Source organism: Pituophis catenifer, unplaced genomic scaffold, assembly GCF_029215685.1.
Source record: "Pituophis catenifer annectens isolate HBS135680 unplaced genomic scaffold, rPitCat1.0.hap2 SCAF_1, whole genome shotgun sequence".
Lineage (NCBI taxonomy): Eukaryota > Metazoa > Chordata > Lepidosauria > Squamata > Colubridae > Pituophis > Pituophis catenifer.
The window spans coordinates 47,841,499-47,857,924 of NW_027256881.1; the positions used below are offsets into that span (position 1 = coordinate 47,841,499).

General features: G+C 35.9%; 1 protein-coding gene across 1 annotated transcript in view; it reads right to left on the reverse strand.

Moving 5' to 3' along the window:
- USH2A (usherin) overlaps positions 1–16,426 on the reverse strand; it is a 474,981-nt gene that overhangs the window by 136,492 nt on the left and 322,063 nt on the right. Inside the window, exons 42-46 of the mRNA XM_070957393.1 lie at positions 14,754–14,876; positions 11,503–11,663; positions 4,794–5,021; positions 3,415–3,617; positions 8–120 (exon numbers count right to left, since the gene is read on the reverse strand). Of these exons, the coding sequence (XP_070813494.1) occupies positions 8–120; positions 3,415–3,617; positions 4,794–5,021; positions 11,503–11,663; positions 14,754–14,876 (828 nt within the window). The remainder of the gene's footprint in view (positions 1–7; positions 121–3,414; positions 3,618–4,793; positions 5,022–11,502; positions 11,664–14,753; positions 14,877–16,426) is intronic.

A 16,426-nucleotide genomic window follows, 5' to 3' on the forward strand; every position in this document is an offset into this window, starting at 1 on the left:
TTAATACCTTGAACCAAGGACATAGATCCATGGTGGCAATAAGTCTTTAGGCACATCTTCTGCAGTTCTAATTTGGGTTCCATTACTTCTCACACAAACATTCCTTCTGCAGGATTCAACCTAGAATAGCAAGTATCAAAATGGGTATTTTTCCACATTCAAAATTTGAAATCAAAGTTGTAGCAAAGCTAAATTTAATATAATCGTAAGAAGGGAAATCATTTTGAATGGGGAGCACAAAAGGAAAACAATGCATTTTTATTTTTATAATATCACAGCATTTTTATAATATCGTTTCATGTAATAGCATTAATAAATATATTAAATTCAACAGTATTGACCAAAACCAATAAAATCAGGAAAATGGACAAAGGCAAAGCGTGCATGCGCTCCCATTGCGAACCGGTAGTAAAGGTAAGTGGAACCCACCCCTGTTACAGACCTCTTAGAAATGGGGTGAGGTCAACAGTAGACAGTCTAAGGTTAAAGTTATGGGGGTTAGGGGATGAAACCACAGGGTTAGGTAGTGCATTCCAGGCCTTGACCGCTCTGTTGCTGAAGTCGTATTTTCTGCAATCGAGTTTGGAGCGGTTTACCTTAAGTTTGTTATTACTGTATATTAGGGAAACAATTTTAGTGCAACACAGTATCTAAGCAAAGTAATGCATGCCATTTAAATTTATTTGTATTTAAACTTCAATGAAAAAGTATAGGATTTCTTTAGCTAAGTTATCCCATGATTAAGCTAGTATTCATTACAGAACGATAGGCCGAGCTACAAGACTGGCTAGAAACCCTTTAAATTGTTATAATCTAACTGTATTGAGAATGATCCAAGTGTTCCTCATCTTTTCACATACATGGAGGATTTCCATTCTTTCCAACAAGGGAATTAAACCTCCCCTCAGAGTTGTCTTTTGCAAACATGATGCATTATTAATCCACTCAAGAGGAGGATATGGTATGTTTTTCAATGTGAGTTACAAAAATAGTAATAATAGACATAAATTAATAAGTTTGGGATAGGGACATCCAGAATGTTGCCACTTCACCTTTGTAAGTCTATCAGCTTTCTTTCCTCTCCTGTCCCAAAATAGAAATAATGAACCTTTGTAGCAACATATTAATGTTTGATGAACTCTGAAGATGAAAGTCAAAATATGACTTCCTGAGTTTTTAGTGCTTTAAATAGATCCAAAGGAAGACTAATCATGTCACCTTTGCATCAACAATAACAAAAAAAGGTCATTCAATATGCCCTGGGTACAAATTGACAGATGTCTTACACATGACATCAAAAAGCAAGACAGACACCCATTTAATTATAAATTTAGGAAGCTGAAGATTTGATAGGAAATGTAATATGAAAGGCCAAAAAAAAAAATGTGGAGGGGAAGCAAATGAACAGTTAAATCTTTGAAGTTTACCTGATATTTCAGTGGTACAGACATTGGCACAAATCCTGAAATATGAGAAGCTTAAAAAAAACCCTTGCTGATTAATATATAAGGCATCAATAATAAATCCTGAGGTCTGAAAACTATTAAAAGTTCTTGGAATTTATACTACGGTAGAAGAAAGACAAGTATGTATCCATATGGAAACTGGAAAGTTATATGTATATTCATAGGGAGTGGTTGTTGTTTTTTTTTACTAAAAGGGGCTGGAATGTGGAAATCTGTTATAGTGTGCCTTTGTGTGACGTTTATTTATTGCATGTTGCAAATGGATGCAAATCGTAGGGCAAAGTATACATGATTACTGTTACGGGGTCCCCATACATCATTCAAAGAAAGCCAGTATCTGAGTGAGACAAAATAAAATAGGAAAGTTGCAATTAAAGCAGCATTTTGAACAAATGAAATCAAACCCATTATAGAAATGTATTTGTATGCCTTTTCTTCACAAATATTCATAAAACCTGCAAATTTTTGAGGAAGCCTAAAGAGAAAGAGAATGAGAAAAAAACCCAAAGGGTTTAAATATTAATTGTATTTTTAAAAGACTGGGATTTCTTGGCTAAGATCATCCTATTCCAGAGAAGAAGGGGAGGTAGGGGAACATGATAAAAGGCTACCAATGCAATATCATTATTTCTGGTAGTTCATGTTTTATGCATGCCTGATGTTTCTAAAACAATTGCTATTTTGTTTTAATCAGTAGGAGTTGGATCTCGGTAATATATACAAGTTCAGCATCACAGGAGGAAAGGAAATTTAACCCTGGTAATTTTAAAAGAGGGACTATATATATGTGCATGCACCCATGTATTTACATAGTCCTTTTAATGTATATATTTTTATACACTGTTGCTAATAAATGCATTTGGTAGCTTTATCAATACACCTTTGAGCATATTTATCCCAGATGGCACATATATCTATTAATCTTTCATTAGTGCATTTTTTCTAATAATTTAGAAAAATAGAATATTGATGTCTGATTGCATTTTCCTTTCTGATTCAGGAAATAGAAATTAATGAAATTGCAATACAAATAAAACAAATTTGTCCCACATTCATATAGTTTGAGGCATTAATCTATTTGCATGTATTCATAATACAGGTTTATTTTTTAACATTGAACTATTTTATTTTAATTTTTAGTAGCATTTTCAATTTATTTTTGGAACATAAGAGATTGTTAAAGATACCTCATTCCATTTATAATTATTTTTTTTTAAAGTTCAATCACTCATTCACTCAATCAATCTTTATTGGGTCTTAAACCAGCAGATAAAATACGAAAATCACAATTAATTAGGATAAAGAAGGAAAACTATAATTGCTCCAAAATATCTCAAAAGCATTAGAAGAAATACTTCTATTATATATGCAGTATTAGCAATATTAATTGACTATATTTATATGTTTTACATATTCCTAATTATTTCATAAGGGGACGCGGTAGCTCAGTGGCTAAGACGCTGAGCTTGTCGATCAGAAAGGTCGGCAGTTCGGTGGTTCGAATCCCTAGCGCCACATAATGGAGTGAGCTCTCGTTACTTGCCCCACCTTCTGCCAACCTAGCAGTTCGAAAACATGTAAAAATGCAAGTAGAAAAATAAGGATCACCTTGGTGGGAAGGTAACAGCGTTCTGTGAGCCTTCGGTGTTTACTCATGCCGGCTAAATGACCATGGAATAGTCATCAGACAGTGCTGGCTCTTCAGCTTAGAAACAGAGATGAGCACTGCCCCCTAGAGTCGGGAATGATTAGTACGTATGTGTAAGGGGAACCTTTATCTTTAACTTAATTATTCCATGAGTTATCAAAGTTTTATATATCACATACAGTATACAAACATATGCCATTTACATGACTGTACTCAAAATGATATACGGATTGTGTTAATATCTGTATATCTATAGATGCACTGACATTAAACTATATACAAGAAAAAAGAAATTCCAACCTGTATGTCATAAAGGGTGAATGGAGACAAATCTCCTAAAATGAAAGATCCAGGTGCCTTCATTCTAGTCTCATATCGGTTATTATTTACATAAATAGAATATTCTCTGACAACACCATTTGAGTTTGAAGGCAATGCCACAATGACATGTACAGCTGTACTATTGATGATGATGATCTCTGGAGGGAACAGGCCCTCTGGCTCTAGAAATAAAGGAGGAAAGAGAATGAATTCCATTTGCCATTGTAAAAACACGTGTTTAACCAAATATACATTAGAATTTAGATTTAGGAAAGCCTCTGCTACTTATCTGCTAGTTTGTTAAGATGTTTGCACTGTTTTCTAAATGGAGCTGTTATAGGCTCAGAGAATGTGGGAAAAGGGAATGGTAAAAACTGTTGTATCTCCAGCCTTGCCTTAACTTCGCTTTACTATAACTTTGACTGGAGCAGGGGTCTTCAAACTTGGCAGCTTTAAGACTTGTGGATTTCAATTCCCAGAATTCTCCAGCCAGCTATGCTATGGAGAATTCTGGGAGTTGAAGTCCACAAGTCTTAAAGCTGCCAAGTTTGAAGACCTCTGGACTAGAGGATTGTGTTTATTTATTTAACTGTGCGACCTCATTCACAATTATTCAGTATAGTGTCATGTTTCAACTCCACCCTTCTCCCCCACAAGTTATCTTCTAAGGGTGACATCTCCTCATAGCTTTTATTAGCATCATAACTTGAATGTGTATTAAATTATTATGTAAATGCTTTTGATGATTACCACAGATAATGATGAAGCATTACCTTTCCCCCCAAAAAAAATAACTCTCATCTTTCTTAGTATTAAATTACACAGATTATTTAAGCATGTCATAAATAGCTATCTAAAGGAACTATTTTTATCTGGGTAAATCCATCTTTACCAGTTGAAAAATTGTACTTCCAGTAGGTTCTATTTTATAAATAAAAAGGGGGATAAACTTTGGCTTTGCCAAGAAAATGCAATTCTGACTTAAAGTACTTTGCTAATGACCTGGAACACTTGCTTCTGGGGTAATGATATTATAATGTTTATAATGAGATTTTACAAAGCCAAAAAGATTAGAAAAGCTATTCCAAAAGCATTTGAAATTCACAAGTTGCTTTTTCCACCCTCCTTTCCCTTCCCTCCCTCCAGCTTGCCAACCAGTTTGGAAATATGTCAGGGAAACTCTCTGAGTGGCTAGATTTACATCTTTTATTTCTGGTCAAACAGTTGATTGTCATGTCACAAGCAGCTGACTTCACAGCATTTTTTTTAAAAAAACCCTCTTATTTTCATAATGGAACAATGACAGATTTCAACCCTCATAAAAACAGTTAATCAATTTTCAGTTTTAAAGCTGAAACCAAGAGTCAACCTATCTACGTCTGGTGTAATCACTTGCACAGGTTCACTGGTAATGCTGTGAAGTCCACTGAAAACTTGAAGCAAAATCTGATACTGTGTATTTGGATATAATTCATCAATAACAGCACTATTTTCACTTGCGGGGATCTTTGGGGAGTTTATTTGGTCAGTGTCACTCCAGGAAAGGAAATAATATTCAATACTTCCTTGAACATCTTGTAAAGTTGTTTAATGAATAAAAACAAAACAAAAATCTTGTTATGAAATGAATGGAGAAATAATAACTGCACAGCTTTTGACAGAAAATGACTCCAAGTATGCAAAATTCAAAATTGGCTGGAAGAAATTACAGAGCGAAAAACAGTTTTCAAACCGGAACTATTTTTATTAGGAATACTGGACTCGAAAATGAATTAAAAACTCCAATACATTACACTACACATACTCACTGCAGCAAGAATCATATTCGCACAAAACTGGAAACAAAATAATATACCCTCAGATGAAATAGTAATTAGGAAAATTCTTGAATGTGCAGAAATGGACAAAAGTACCCCATGGCTTAGGGCCGGGGTACTTACGAGACCGCCTTCTGCCACCAATAGCCTCCCACCGGCCAGTACGCTCACACAGAGTGGGCCTCCTCAGGGTGCCGTCCGCCAGGCAATGTCGGCTGGCGACCCCCAGGGGGAGAGCCTTCTCTGTGGTGGCGCCTACCCTCTGGAACACCCTCCCCCCAGAATTACGCATAATAACAGACCTCCGGATTTTTCGTCGGGCCCTAAAAACCTATTTATTCCAACAAGCTGGGCTGGCTTGACCAAATTTTTTAATTTTTAAATTGATTTTAAATTGGAAATGGTTTTAATTCGGCCAAAACATTTAATTATTTTAAATAGTTTTTTAGATTCACCATGTTTGTATATATGTCTTGTTTTTACCTTGGCTGTGCACCGCCCTGAGTCCTATTTTGGAGAAGGGCGGTATAAAAATTTAATTAAATAAATAAAATAAATAAAATAAAATGACTATGGAGTTAAAAGAGAGGGATGATTTGGACTATTATGAAGTATGGAATAAAATGTACAGTTGGCTCGAAAATAGAAACCAAAACAGGAAATGTTTAACTTAGTATTGATGAAACTTAAATTGGAGTAAATGAGCAACATTAAACAAAGAGATGTAAATATAAATGAATATATTTATATTTATAGATAAGAACAATGAATGCTACTATGTGTGTTAATATATATGTTGATGTAATGTTATTATACTACTATCAAGAAGTAAATAGATATAATAGAATAGAGAACTTCAAAAGTAAAATATGTATGCCGATACAAAAAGCTGTAAAATGACCTTAGATGGTATATATTGTTTGTTATGTTATGTTTTGTTTTTATGTATTTGTGGTTGTTTTTTATGTTGTTTTAAAGACAAAACTGTTTAATAAAAACTATTAAAAAAAAAAGAACTGCAAAGTTATATGTAAAGGGTCCAGTTCAAAGATACTCACTAAGTGATAAACTCTGTACTGATGATATAAATATTCTATAGGGGAAATTGCTTTGTAGGCAAATCTTATTGTTCAGACTCTTCTGACTCTTCATAACCCGATGAATCTCATTTCACCAGGATTGTCTGTTGATAAATTCTTTGAGCTCTTGTAAAATTATGATTGTATTACCTGGAATCTCTCCACCTTGTCTTTTATCAGCCTCTTTTCTACAGTATTGTCTTTGATTTTCCTGGGTCTTTTTCAATGAGTCTTGCCTTTGCATTATGTGTCTAAAATATTTAAAGTTTAACTTCATCATTAGTACTACCAATGAGCATTTTTGCTTTCCTTCATGTAATATTGAATGATTTATTCTTCTTGTAGTCCAAGGTATTTTCAATCATTTATCCAACAGCATATTTTAAAGGCATCAATTTAAATAGTGGTACAAAATCTATTCCAGACATAAGAATATGAGGAGAAATGCAACAGGTTCTTTTCCCCCTCCATATAATATTATAGACAAAGATTTTAAATAATAAAGGCAGTGTCCCAAAGTATTCTTCCTGAGTCTAGAAGAATGTTCTTGAAAATTACGCCTTATCAGGAAGCTTTGCTTCTAGAGCCATTTTATGGGTGGGGAGGGAGGGGAGAGAAGAAGAAGAAGTAGTTTTTAAACACATCCTTTGCCATGTCCACATCTCAGTGATTCAGAATTCAAGTACCATTAGATAACCATAATGGTAGTTAATATTAAACACACTGGAAGGATGGTGAATAAAATATCTATTTCATGCTGAATGTTGATGCCCAGGTGACTATTAGAGACTATGTTGAATACCAGATTCAAGAATCAAGGACTGGGATCATGTATGCATCATCTCTTGCATTTTCTGGGAAGGTTCGCCTGATTCACCAGTTGCGGCCCTTTCTTGATTGGGATTCCCTGTGCACAGTCACTCACGCCCTCGTCACCTCGCGCCTGGACTACTGCAACGCTCTCTACATGGGGCTCCCCTTGAGGAGCACCCGGAGGCTCCAACTGGTCCAGAATGTGGCCGCGCGGGTAATCATGGGAGCCGCTTGGTGCTCCCACATAACACCGCTCCTGTGTGAGCTGCACTGGCTCCCAGTGGTCTTCCGGGTGCACTTCAAGGTGTTGGTTATCACCTTTAAAGCGCTCCATGGCATAGGACCTAGTTATCTTCGGGATTGCCTGCTGCTATCGATGACCTCCTACCAACCTGTGCGCTCCCACAGAGAGGGCCTCCTCGGGGTGCCATCAGCCAAACAATGTAGGCTGGTGACCCCCAGGGGGAGGGCCTTCTCTGTGGGGGCACCTACCCTCTGGAATCAGCTGCCCCCAGATATAAGGAGAATCCAAGACCTCGGTGCCTTCTGTTGTGCCCTTAAAACTTTCTTTTTTCAGCAAGCCAGGCTGGCTTAATATATTTTTAAATATTTTAATTGGTTTGTTATTTTAAATTGGGGCCAAATTAATATATATCTTTTTAATTGTTTTTAATGTTTGTATTGTATGTTTTTTATCTGGCTGTACACCACCCTGAGTCCTTCGGGAGAAGGTGCGGTATATAAATTCGAAACAAAATAAAATAAAAATAAAAATGTATATGACATATCACTCTAATTATATCAGGACAAAATCCCTCAGCTGAGTTTGGAAACTAAGTAGTGCTGGGCTTTAGGAAAGAAAATCACTAGGAATTCTAGGGATGTCAGTTAAGCTGAGAAAGCGTTCTGGATGGTACTCGTAACAAACAGTTAGGGAATTCCAATTTGATGGGCTAGAATGAGAACCTGGAAATTATTCTGGAAGAAAGCAATGGCAAACCACTTCAGTATTCAGTCCTGCAAGGCTGATACCAAGAATCAAGCCTGATTTAAGAGAATCTTTATCTTTTTTATTTGAAGATATCTGCATGTGAATAGGAGGAATGGACATTTTAAATTTCTAAGCTCAGAAACATGTTTTAAGAGGTCACAATGGGAAGATTGAAGAACTATTGCTTTTAACACAACACATAACAGTTAATCATACATAGCCTGTTTAAAACTTAAAATGAATGCTTTAAAAAAAAGGGGGGGGGGGAAATCTGCAGGCATAATCTCAAACTCAACAATCTATGAATTGATATTTCCAGATAGGTCATCAGAATAAAGCTTCTGTTTCCATTTTCTTTTATTTCTGTAGCTTAATTTTAGCAGATACTCTGTTTCCAAAACTCCTGTGCTATCTTTCACCTCTGAACCTACCAGCAACAAACACATAAAGAAAGTTGTTTTCAAGTGATTACTGGGATGGAGGTGGGGGCAGGGAAAATTTGTTCCAGATCTTTGACAAAATAAAAACATTTGGAGGCAGGGAGATTGCTTATTTGTTTGGAATAAGGCATATCAAGCAATGAAAGAATAAATAAAGGTTTGCTCTAATGACCCTCACTTGATGTTTAACCTTTGCATTCATAAACAGGTATCTAGGAAATTTGTGCAGTAAGAATGAAAATGAAGCCAGATTGCATTACCTTTATCTAGATGGTCAGAGGTTTGAATTACTAAAGTAATGAAACTTCAGCAGCCTGCTTCAGATCTATTAGGTTTGTCAGTTTTTATAAGCATGCTTACTTCAGGCATCCAATTATAAATATAAATTTTAGTGGAACCTCTATTTGCCAAGAGTCACTAGTAAGTGCTTACAGACAGATTTGCATGTACATATTGAAGAATTAACCTACTGCTTTGATGGACAGGTAATCTGGATTAAATGGATATGTTCCTCTCAAGATGACATAGCACAAATGTGTACATTTGCATATACAGAAAATCCATAATTCTTCTGGAAAGGAAGATCAGGCTGTACAGAAACGCTGGCATTTGAAAATAATATGACAACCTCAAAGAGGTTTGAATTGATGTACTGTCTGCTCAGAACTTCTTATGCGGTTTCACATTGTGAAACGCATCCAGAATCACAAACAAATGTTGACTAACCCAAATCTTCTTAATTAATCACCTCACAAAGAATGTTGTAGAATAAGAAAAGATGGCGATTAAAAGCAAAACAAAACAGAATATTCTTTGGGAAAGAGGCTACAATGTTTGGAGAACGTATCTCCCTTGCTCAAAATACTTGAATAACCTGAAAGACAAAAAATTCAAGACAGAGAAAATGAAATCCTTAGGACACCACACAGTTAATTGGTGGAAGTTGCTACCACCAGGTACACTGTTGACCAGAAACTTGAATATCTTTAAATGAGGATTTGATAAATTCTTAAGGAGTCTGAGAATCAATGGCAAATTGTAAGCATGGCTATAGATCAGTGATGGTTAACCTTTTTGGTGCTGAGTGCCCAAAGCGTGTGTGCGTGTGCAAATGCAAGCATGTGTGCCTGAACCCCCAAAATGCAATGTGAGCGCCCCCCCACGCATGTGCATCCCACATATGTGTGCACATCTCCACACATGTGTACATGTCCCCATGCATGCACTCCAGCCCCCATGCATGTGCCCTGGCCCCCACCCGTGCCCCATTTTGGCTTCCAGGTTGGTGCAGGAGGACTTCCAGGCCCCAAACGGGATGCGGATGTGTGTGAACCACCAAAATGCAATGTGAGTACCCCACCCCCTTGCATACATGTGTGTGTCCCCTGCATGCACCTCCGCCCTCCACGCTTGTGCGGCAGAGAGCCGAAGACCAGATGGCTGATGGGAGGCGTGCGTGCATGCGCGGTGGAGCTGGGCTGTGGCGATGGCTGGCATGCCAGGCAACATGACTACACATGCCACTTCGGGCACGCGTGCCATAGGTTTGCCATCACAGCTATAGATGATCTCCAGTATTGAAGGCAATAAATATTTTGTTGCTACTGGGCAGATATTGCTACTGTTCTTTTTGTGAGCTTCCCATTTGCTGAAAGAAATGGTTCTTCTTGCATTCTTAATAGACTGTAGCACATATATTTATACACATGGTTCAATTCCCCCAAAGAAGAGTGAAGTTTTCTTTAATATATGGTTTCCCCTTCTTCAGTATATTATGATCCCAACAAGAGGAACAATGATAAGAGAAATAAATTGCTGGGAAAGTTCCTAATGCTAACTGTGGAAGGAAGAATGAGTGGCAACTACTAAGCTCCCCTTTTCCTTTTAAGGAGCTATTCCTATTGGGTATCTTACCAGAGAAAATTAGTAAAGATAATGTGTATTTGATTATACATGTAATAACAGCAGCAAGGATTGTTTATGCACAAAATTGGAAAGAAGGGAATATACCATTTGAGGGAGAAGTAATTAAATTTTTTTTAGATTGTGCAGAAATGAATAGATTAACTATGATGATAAAGGAAAGAGAAGATTCAGAATATTTTAAGATATGGAATAAATTTTACTATTGGTTAGAAAAGAGATATAAATAAGTTATATAGACTTGGCTATGGAACTGAGTTTATATTGATCACTTTTGTGGATGACCAACAGCAAGATTGGGAGAGGGAAAGGGAGACATTTGGATGAGGTTTCCTGCTGACATAAAGTTAGGTGTGATCAATATTGATATATTTCAACCCCAGGTCAGACAAGAGATGTAGTCAAAATTCTGTATCACTACCAGAAAACTGTTAGGGTCTGGATGGGGATGAATAGATCTAGGCCAGGGTTTCCCAAAATGTAAAGTACAGACAGAGTACAGGAAATTTTTTGGGAAGTGCAGACAAGAGTCCAGGGCAGATGTGGAGAACCTTTTAGGTACATTGTTACAATAAATCCACCTTTCCAAAATTTCTTTGTATATTTATGTTCATTTTGGATTTTTACAGCAGCTGTACACTGAAGTGAAGTGTGATGGCAAAAGATTTAGGGGCTCCTGATCTAGGCTCAATCCTAGCAAAATTAAATAGCTTTGAAGTCAGAAACTTTCTGATGATGGGTATATTTCATATTTGGTTCTACATGGAATCATGCTTTTCCATGCAGAAATATTCATAAATTGGGGTTCTTCCTGGATTCATAGCTCTGCTTTATCGATGCAATCCTCTAATAGAATTTTCACCTCACTCTAGTTTGCAAAACTTTTTTAAAAATCAGACACTGAAGAATCAGCCATTGAGCAAAGAGAAACAATAACCTTTGTATCTAATTGAAAGCCAGTTGTTTAATGTTAGATGATGGATATAATCAAGAACACTTACTTGGAGTGGTCCATGTCACTTCTATAGCTGTGTAGTTAAGAGGCTTTGCAGCAACATTAGTGCCTTTCTCTGAAAATCTTGTTAATGTTGTAACAACCACTTCTTCACTTGATGTATATCCTACTTCATTATGTACCATCAGCTTATATGCATATGTTGTATTCCTAAAGGATATGATTTATATCATTAAAAAAAGGAAAAATAATTAGAAGCATTAAGTGTTGACTTTACTTCAGATTCTAACCAAAAAGTAGGTTAGAAGAAACATTCAGCAGAGCTGCTATTTGACTCAAAAAATTGTGAATTTTTGAGTTCAAAAATGATTTTCAGTTACAAATTTTGGTAACTATGTCCAAAGATAGTTATGGCAATTACAAGCCCATTTTTTTTAAAAAAGCAGGCTTAATTTATGATCCAATTTAACTTTTGTTCTTTTCTCTTCATTTTCTCTCTCTTGTAGCCTACATAGCTCTCACTGTTTCCAGAATTTTTTTTTACAAAGTTTATTTTCATTTTTAAAAATACAATACTTTACATATATACATATAAGGTTATTGCAACTAACGTACACAAATCTGCGCCTATACCACTAATACAATCTATTTCATTTCCCTCTCTTTTCTTTCATCCAATTATACCATAAATTCCAACATTTGTAATAATCAGAATCTTTTTGGTTCCTAAGTAATTTCGTTAACCGGTCTGCCTCTGCGCATTCTGTAATTTTCCAAATCAATTTATTTTCTGTGGGTATTAATTCATTTTTCCATTCTTGCGCGTATAATATCCTAGCTGCAGTAGTGATGTGGAGGATCAAGTACCATTTTTCCTTAGTTATTTTGTCTGGTTTCATTCCTAATAAAAAAAATCTCTGGTTTCAGCTCTATGTTATATCCTGTAATTTCCACTATCCAGTTGGACCTTGGACCAATATTTGCCTGCTTTGGGGCACGTCCACCATTGGTGGTAGTACGTCCCACAACCATTCCCACACTTCCAGCATGCCGGAGAAACTCCTGGGAACATTTTTGTGATTCTTGCCAGGGGGAGATGCCAACGATAGGCCATTTTATAAATATTTTCCTTGTAGGAGGTTGACAAAGTAAGTTTCATATTCCTATTCCATAGTTCCCACTTACTTCAAAGTTAAATCCTGATTCATTAATTTTATTCCCAACTCCAGATACTTCAAAAGTATCCTGAACTCTGGTTTTCAAAAATTTCTTGCCCTGCATAGAACAATATTCAGGCAAGGCAATTACAAGAAATTCATAAGACAAGAAAAGTTCAGGACCATATTTCTGCATTTGGCAAAAATTTCTTGCCCTGCATTCAGGCAAGGCAATTACAAGAAATTCATAAGACAAGAAAAGTTCAGGACCATATTTCTGCATTTGGCAACAAACCACAGTAAAGCTAGCTTAACATGATGTATGAACCTCTCTGTGAGATATGGTGCCAGAAAAGGAAAAGACAGTTATCCAAGCCACTGTGTTTGGTTTGTTGGAAAATCTTTTTACAAAAGGCTTAGATTCAACAGAATTTATAGAATTCAGTCAAGGAACACAGAATAGACAATTACTGTTTTTACACAGTAAGATAATATGTATAAGTATAAGCATGAATTGAATACATAAAATGAATACAATTAAAGGGAACATTAGGACAGGGACGGTAGGCATGCTGGTGCTCTTATGCATGCCCCTTACAGACCTCTTAGGAATGGGGTGAGGTCAACAGTAGACAATCTTAGGTTAAAGTTTTGGGGGTTTTGGGATGAGAGCACAAAGTCTGGTAGTGCATTCCAGGCATTAACAACTCTGTTACTGAAGTCATATTTTCTGAATTGAGTTTGGAGCAGTTCACTTTAAGTTTGTATCTATTGTGTGCTCGTGTATTGTTGTGATTGAAGCTGAAGTAGTCATTGACAGGTAGGACATTGTAGCAGATGATTTTATGAGCTATACTTAGGTCATACCGAAGGTGGCGTAGTTCTAAATTTTCTAAACCCAGAATTTCAAGTCTGGTGCCATAAGGTATTTTGTTGCGAGCAGAGGATTGGAGGACTCTTCTTGTGAAATATTTCTGGACGCACTCAATTGTATTAATGTCTGATATGCAGACAGATGAGCTGTATTCGAGAATTGGTCTAGCAAATGTTTTGTATGCTCTGGTTAGTAGTGTAATATTACTGGAGAAGAAGCTACGCAAGATTAGGTTTACAGCCCTTAATGTCTTTTTAGCTATGTTGTTACAGTGGGCTTTGGCACTTAGAACATTTGATATGAGTACTCCAAGGTCCTTGACAGAGTGAGGGTCATCTACAAGATCATGTCCACTTAGCTTATATTTTGTGTTTTGATTTTTTTTTTGTCAATGTGTAAGTTAGAGTATTTATTGCCACATTTATTGGCTTAGTAATATGTGAAACCAGTTTTTATAATGTGTAAATCATTTTTTTAAGGATTGGAAATGTGGTTTATTCAATGAACAATGATTAAACAAACAGTTGTTTAGTAAAATACATGAACCCAGCCTACAGGTTTAAACATTCCTACCATAAATACAGACTCCAATACTATGCTCCAAGGCGTGAAAGAAACTTAACATATTTTTGACTAAATGAAGATTTTCTGGTTATGCATGATAGGGCCAGATGTCCAAGAGACCAACAGAAGGATATAATGATAGGTTGGGGTTGATGATTTGTTATAGAATGGGACATCTTTAGAATAGGACAAAGACAGGCAAGTGGAGGAAGGTTTGTAAAGAAATAAGGACAATAAAGCCCTAGATATTGCTTTATTTAAACAAAAATGTCCTCTTAAGAAAAAGCCACAATTAAAAGAGTCCTAGGTCAACACATCACAGATCTATACTCCAAATCTCCTCCATAAATATTTCTCAAACCCATGAATAAGCTAGCAATATAATAGAATTGGAAGGATGCTGGATGCTGTGGACTTTAATGAAATAAGTAAAACCACTCACTCAATATTCCAGTAGTTCACTTCTTACTTTCCTGAGCATTTTTTTTTAAAAAAAAGCAAAACAAAATTGCACAGAGGAGAAGAGTAGGTAACCAAACCAAACAAAAGAGTGTTAATAAAGGCTCATGCCAAAGGAGATGACAGAAAATATTTCATTACATAATTAACATGTTTGCAACACGGAGATGCAAGGAACGCTTTGAACTATTAAATATGGGCTATACAAAATGCCAGCATTTGTTTTTATAGTTTTAGTAATCTTACCTGCTAAGACCCTTATCTTCATAAAACCACTGAGTTCCTGAGTAAATATTGTCCCAGAGATTTAAATCTTCAGGGGGATTTGATGCAAGTGGCTGCTGGATTTTACGTCTCAGGAGCTCATATCTAACACAAAAGACAAGCAGAATGGTGGGATTATTTTAACTAATGTTATGACAAAAAAAGGTTGCTTTTAAAAGTCACACATTGTTTTCTTTTTACAGCTGTAATCTTGTTTTTTAATATTTTAGAATTTGACACTTTCCATAACTTATGTAATTAGTTTCAGAATGGATGAGGTTTTTTTAGCAGTTCTTTTATTAAGGAAAAATTATCTGAGTATGTAATAGAGTGTTTGATGAAATGTTTGCATACCTTTTTAGGGTAATTTGACAGCAGCTTGAACAGGCAAATTTGCTTTATATAGAAAAAAAGTTAAGAAAGAGAAACTGTATGAAAACTTAACGAGTTCTCTTCCTAGCATAAACTTTATTTGCTATGTAACTACCCTGATTTGATTTGGTTTAATAATAAATATTTACTCTTGAAAGCTGTGAAATAATAACTAGGTCAGGAGATTATGATAATCAGTCTTTATATCAGTTGCTTTTTTAGAAAACTGCTTTTCCTCAATTTATTTGTAAATGTATCAGGATTCTCTTTGCCCTACAATCAATTTTTCCTTGGGTGACTATTGTTCAGAAGCTAAGACTTGTGCCATTAAAATGACACTTCCAATGAACAAGAAAGTAGCTTCAACAGACTCAAGAAGCTAAAAGTTTATAGATGTGTGTGCATGTATGGTATGTTTATCTGAAAAGAAAGAAAACCAATAAGGCCTCAACACATTCAATGGCCCCAGCAAAACAGAAAATTATTAGGAACAGCAAATAAAATGTAGGAAATAAAATTTTCTCCAGAATTCTGATTTAATCAAATAACACAATTTTAGGACTCAGTCTACTTTGAGATGGAAGGATCAATCTAATTCAAATCTGAATGATTTGCATAGGTTCATAATTAGGTCTGCTCTAAAGCAGACCAAATGTTAATCTCCTTAACATTTCCATATTCTATACTTGAGTTTAAAAATTCCTTACTTTTGAAAAAGTATTTATCAAGCAAGAGACTTTTTCTCCATGAAGTTTCTCTCCTTTTAAAAAGAAAAGAAACAAAGAAAAGAAAACAAAGTTGCTTCAAGTAGCTATAAATTCCAGCTGTCAAGCCCATTTGGCTACTTATGACTTTGGGAGGAACAGTACATACTATCTATCTTTGGGAGGAACAGCACAAATTATCTTTCCAAGAGACACTGCTTAGAGCAGGTAGGTAGGTATGACCAGTGGTCTTCAACTCCCAGAATTCCTGAGCCAGCCATGCTCAGCAATACCGGCTCAGGAATTCTGAGAGTTGAAGTCCACTAGTCATAAAGAGGCCATAGTTCCCCACCCCTGGCTTAGAGAAAAGATGCACAATCCCAGGCAACTTTTTTTAAAAAATGGAATCAAGGTTCCTGGGAGAAACAATACATCATCATGACCTTTGCTCCCAAGATATTTTAAGACCCATTTTGAACACAAAATAGTTGCCATGTGAAGAACCTCAACTTTTAGATACTATGAATATATATTTTAGTTAAGACAATGTCCTAAGATATATTTTTAATGACAGCCTTC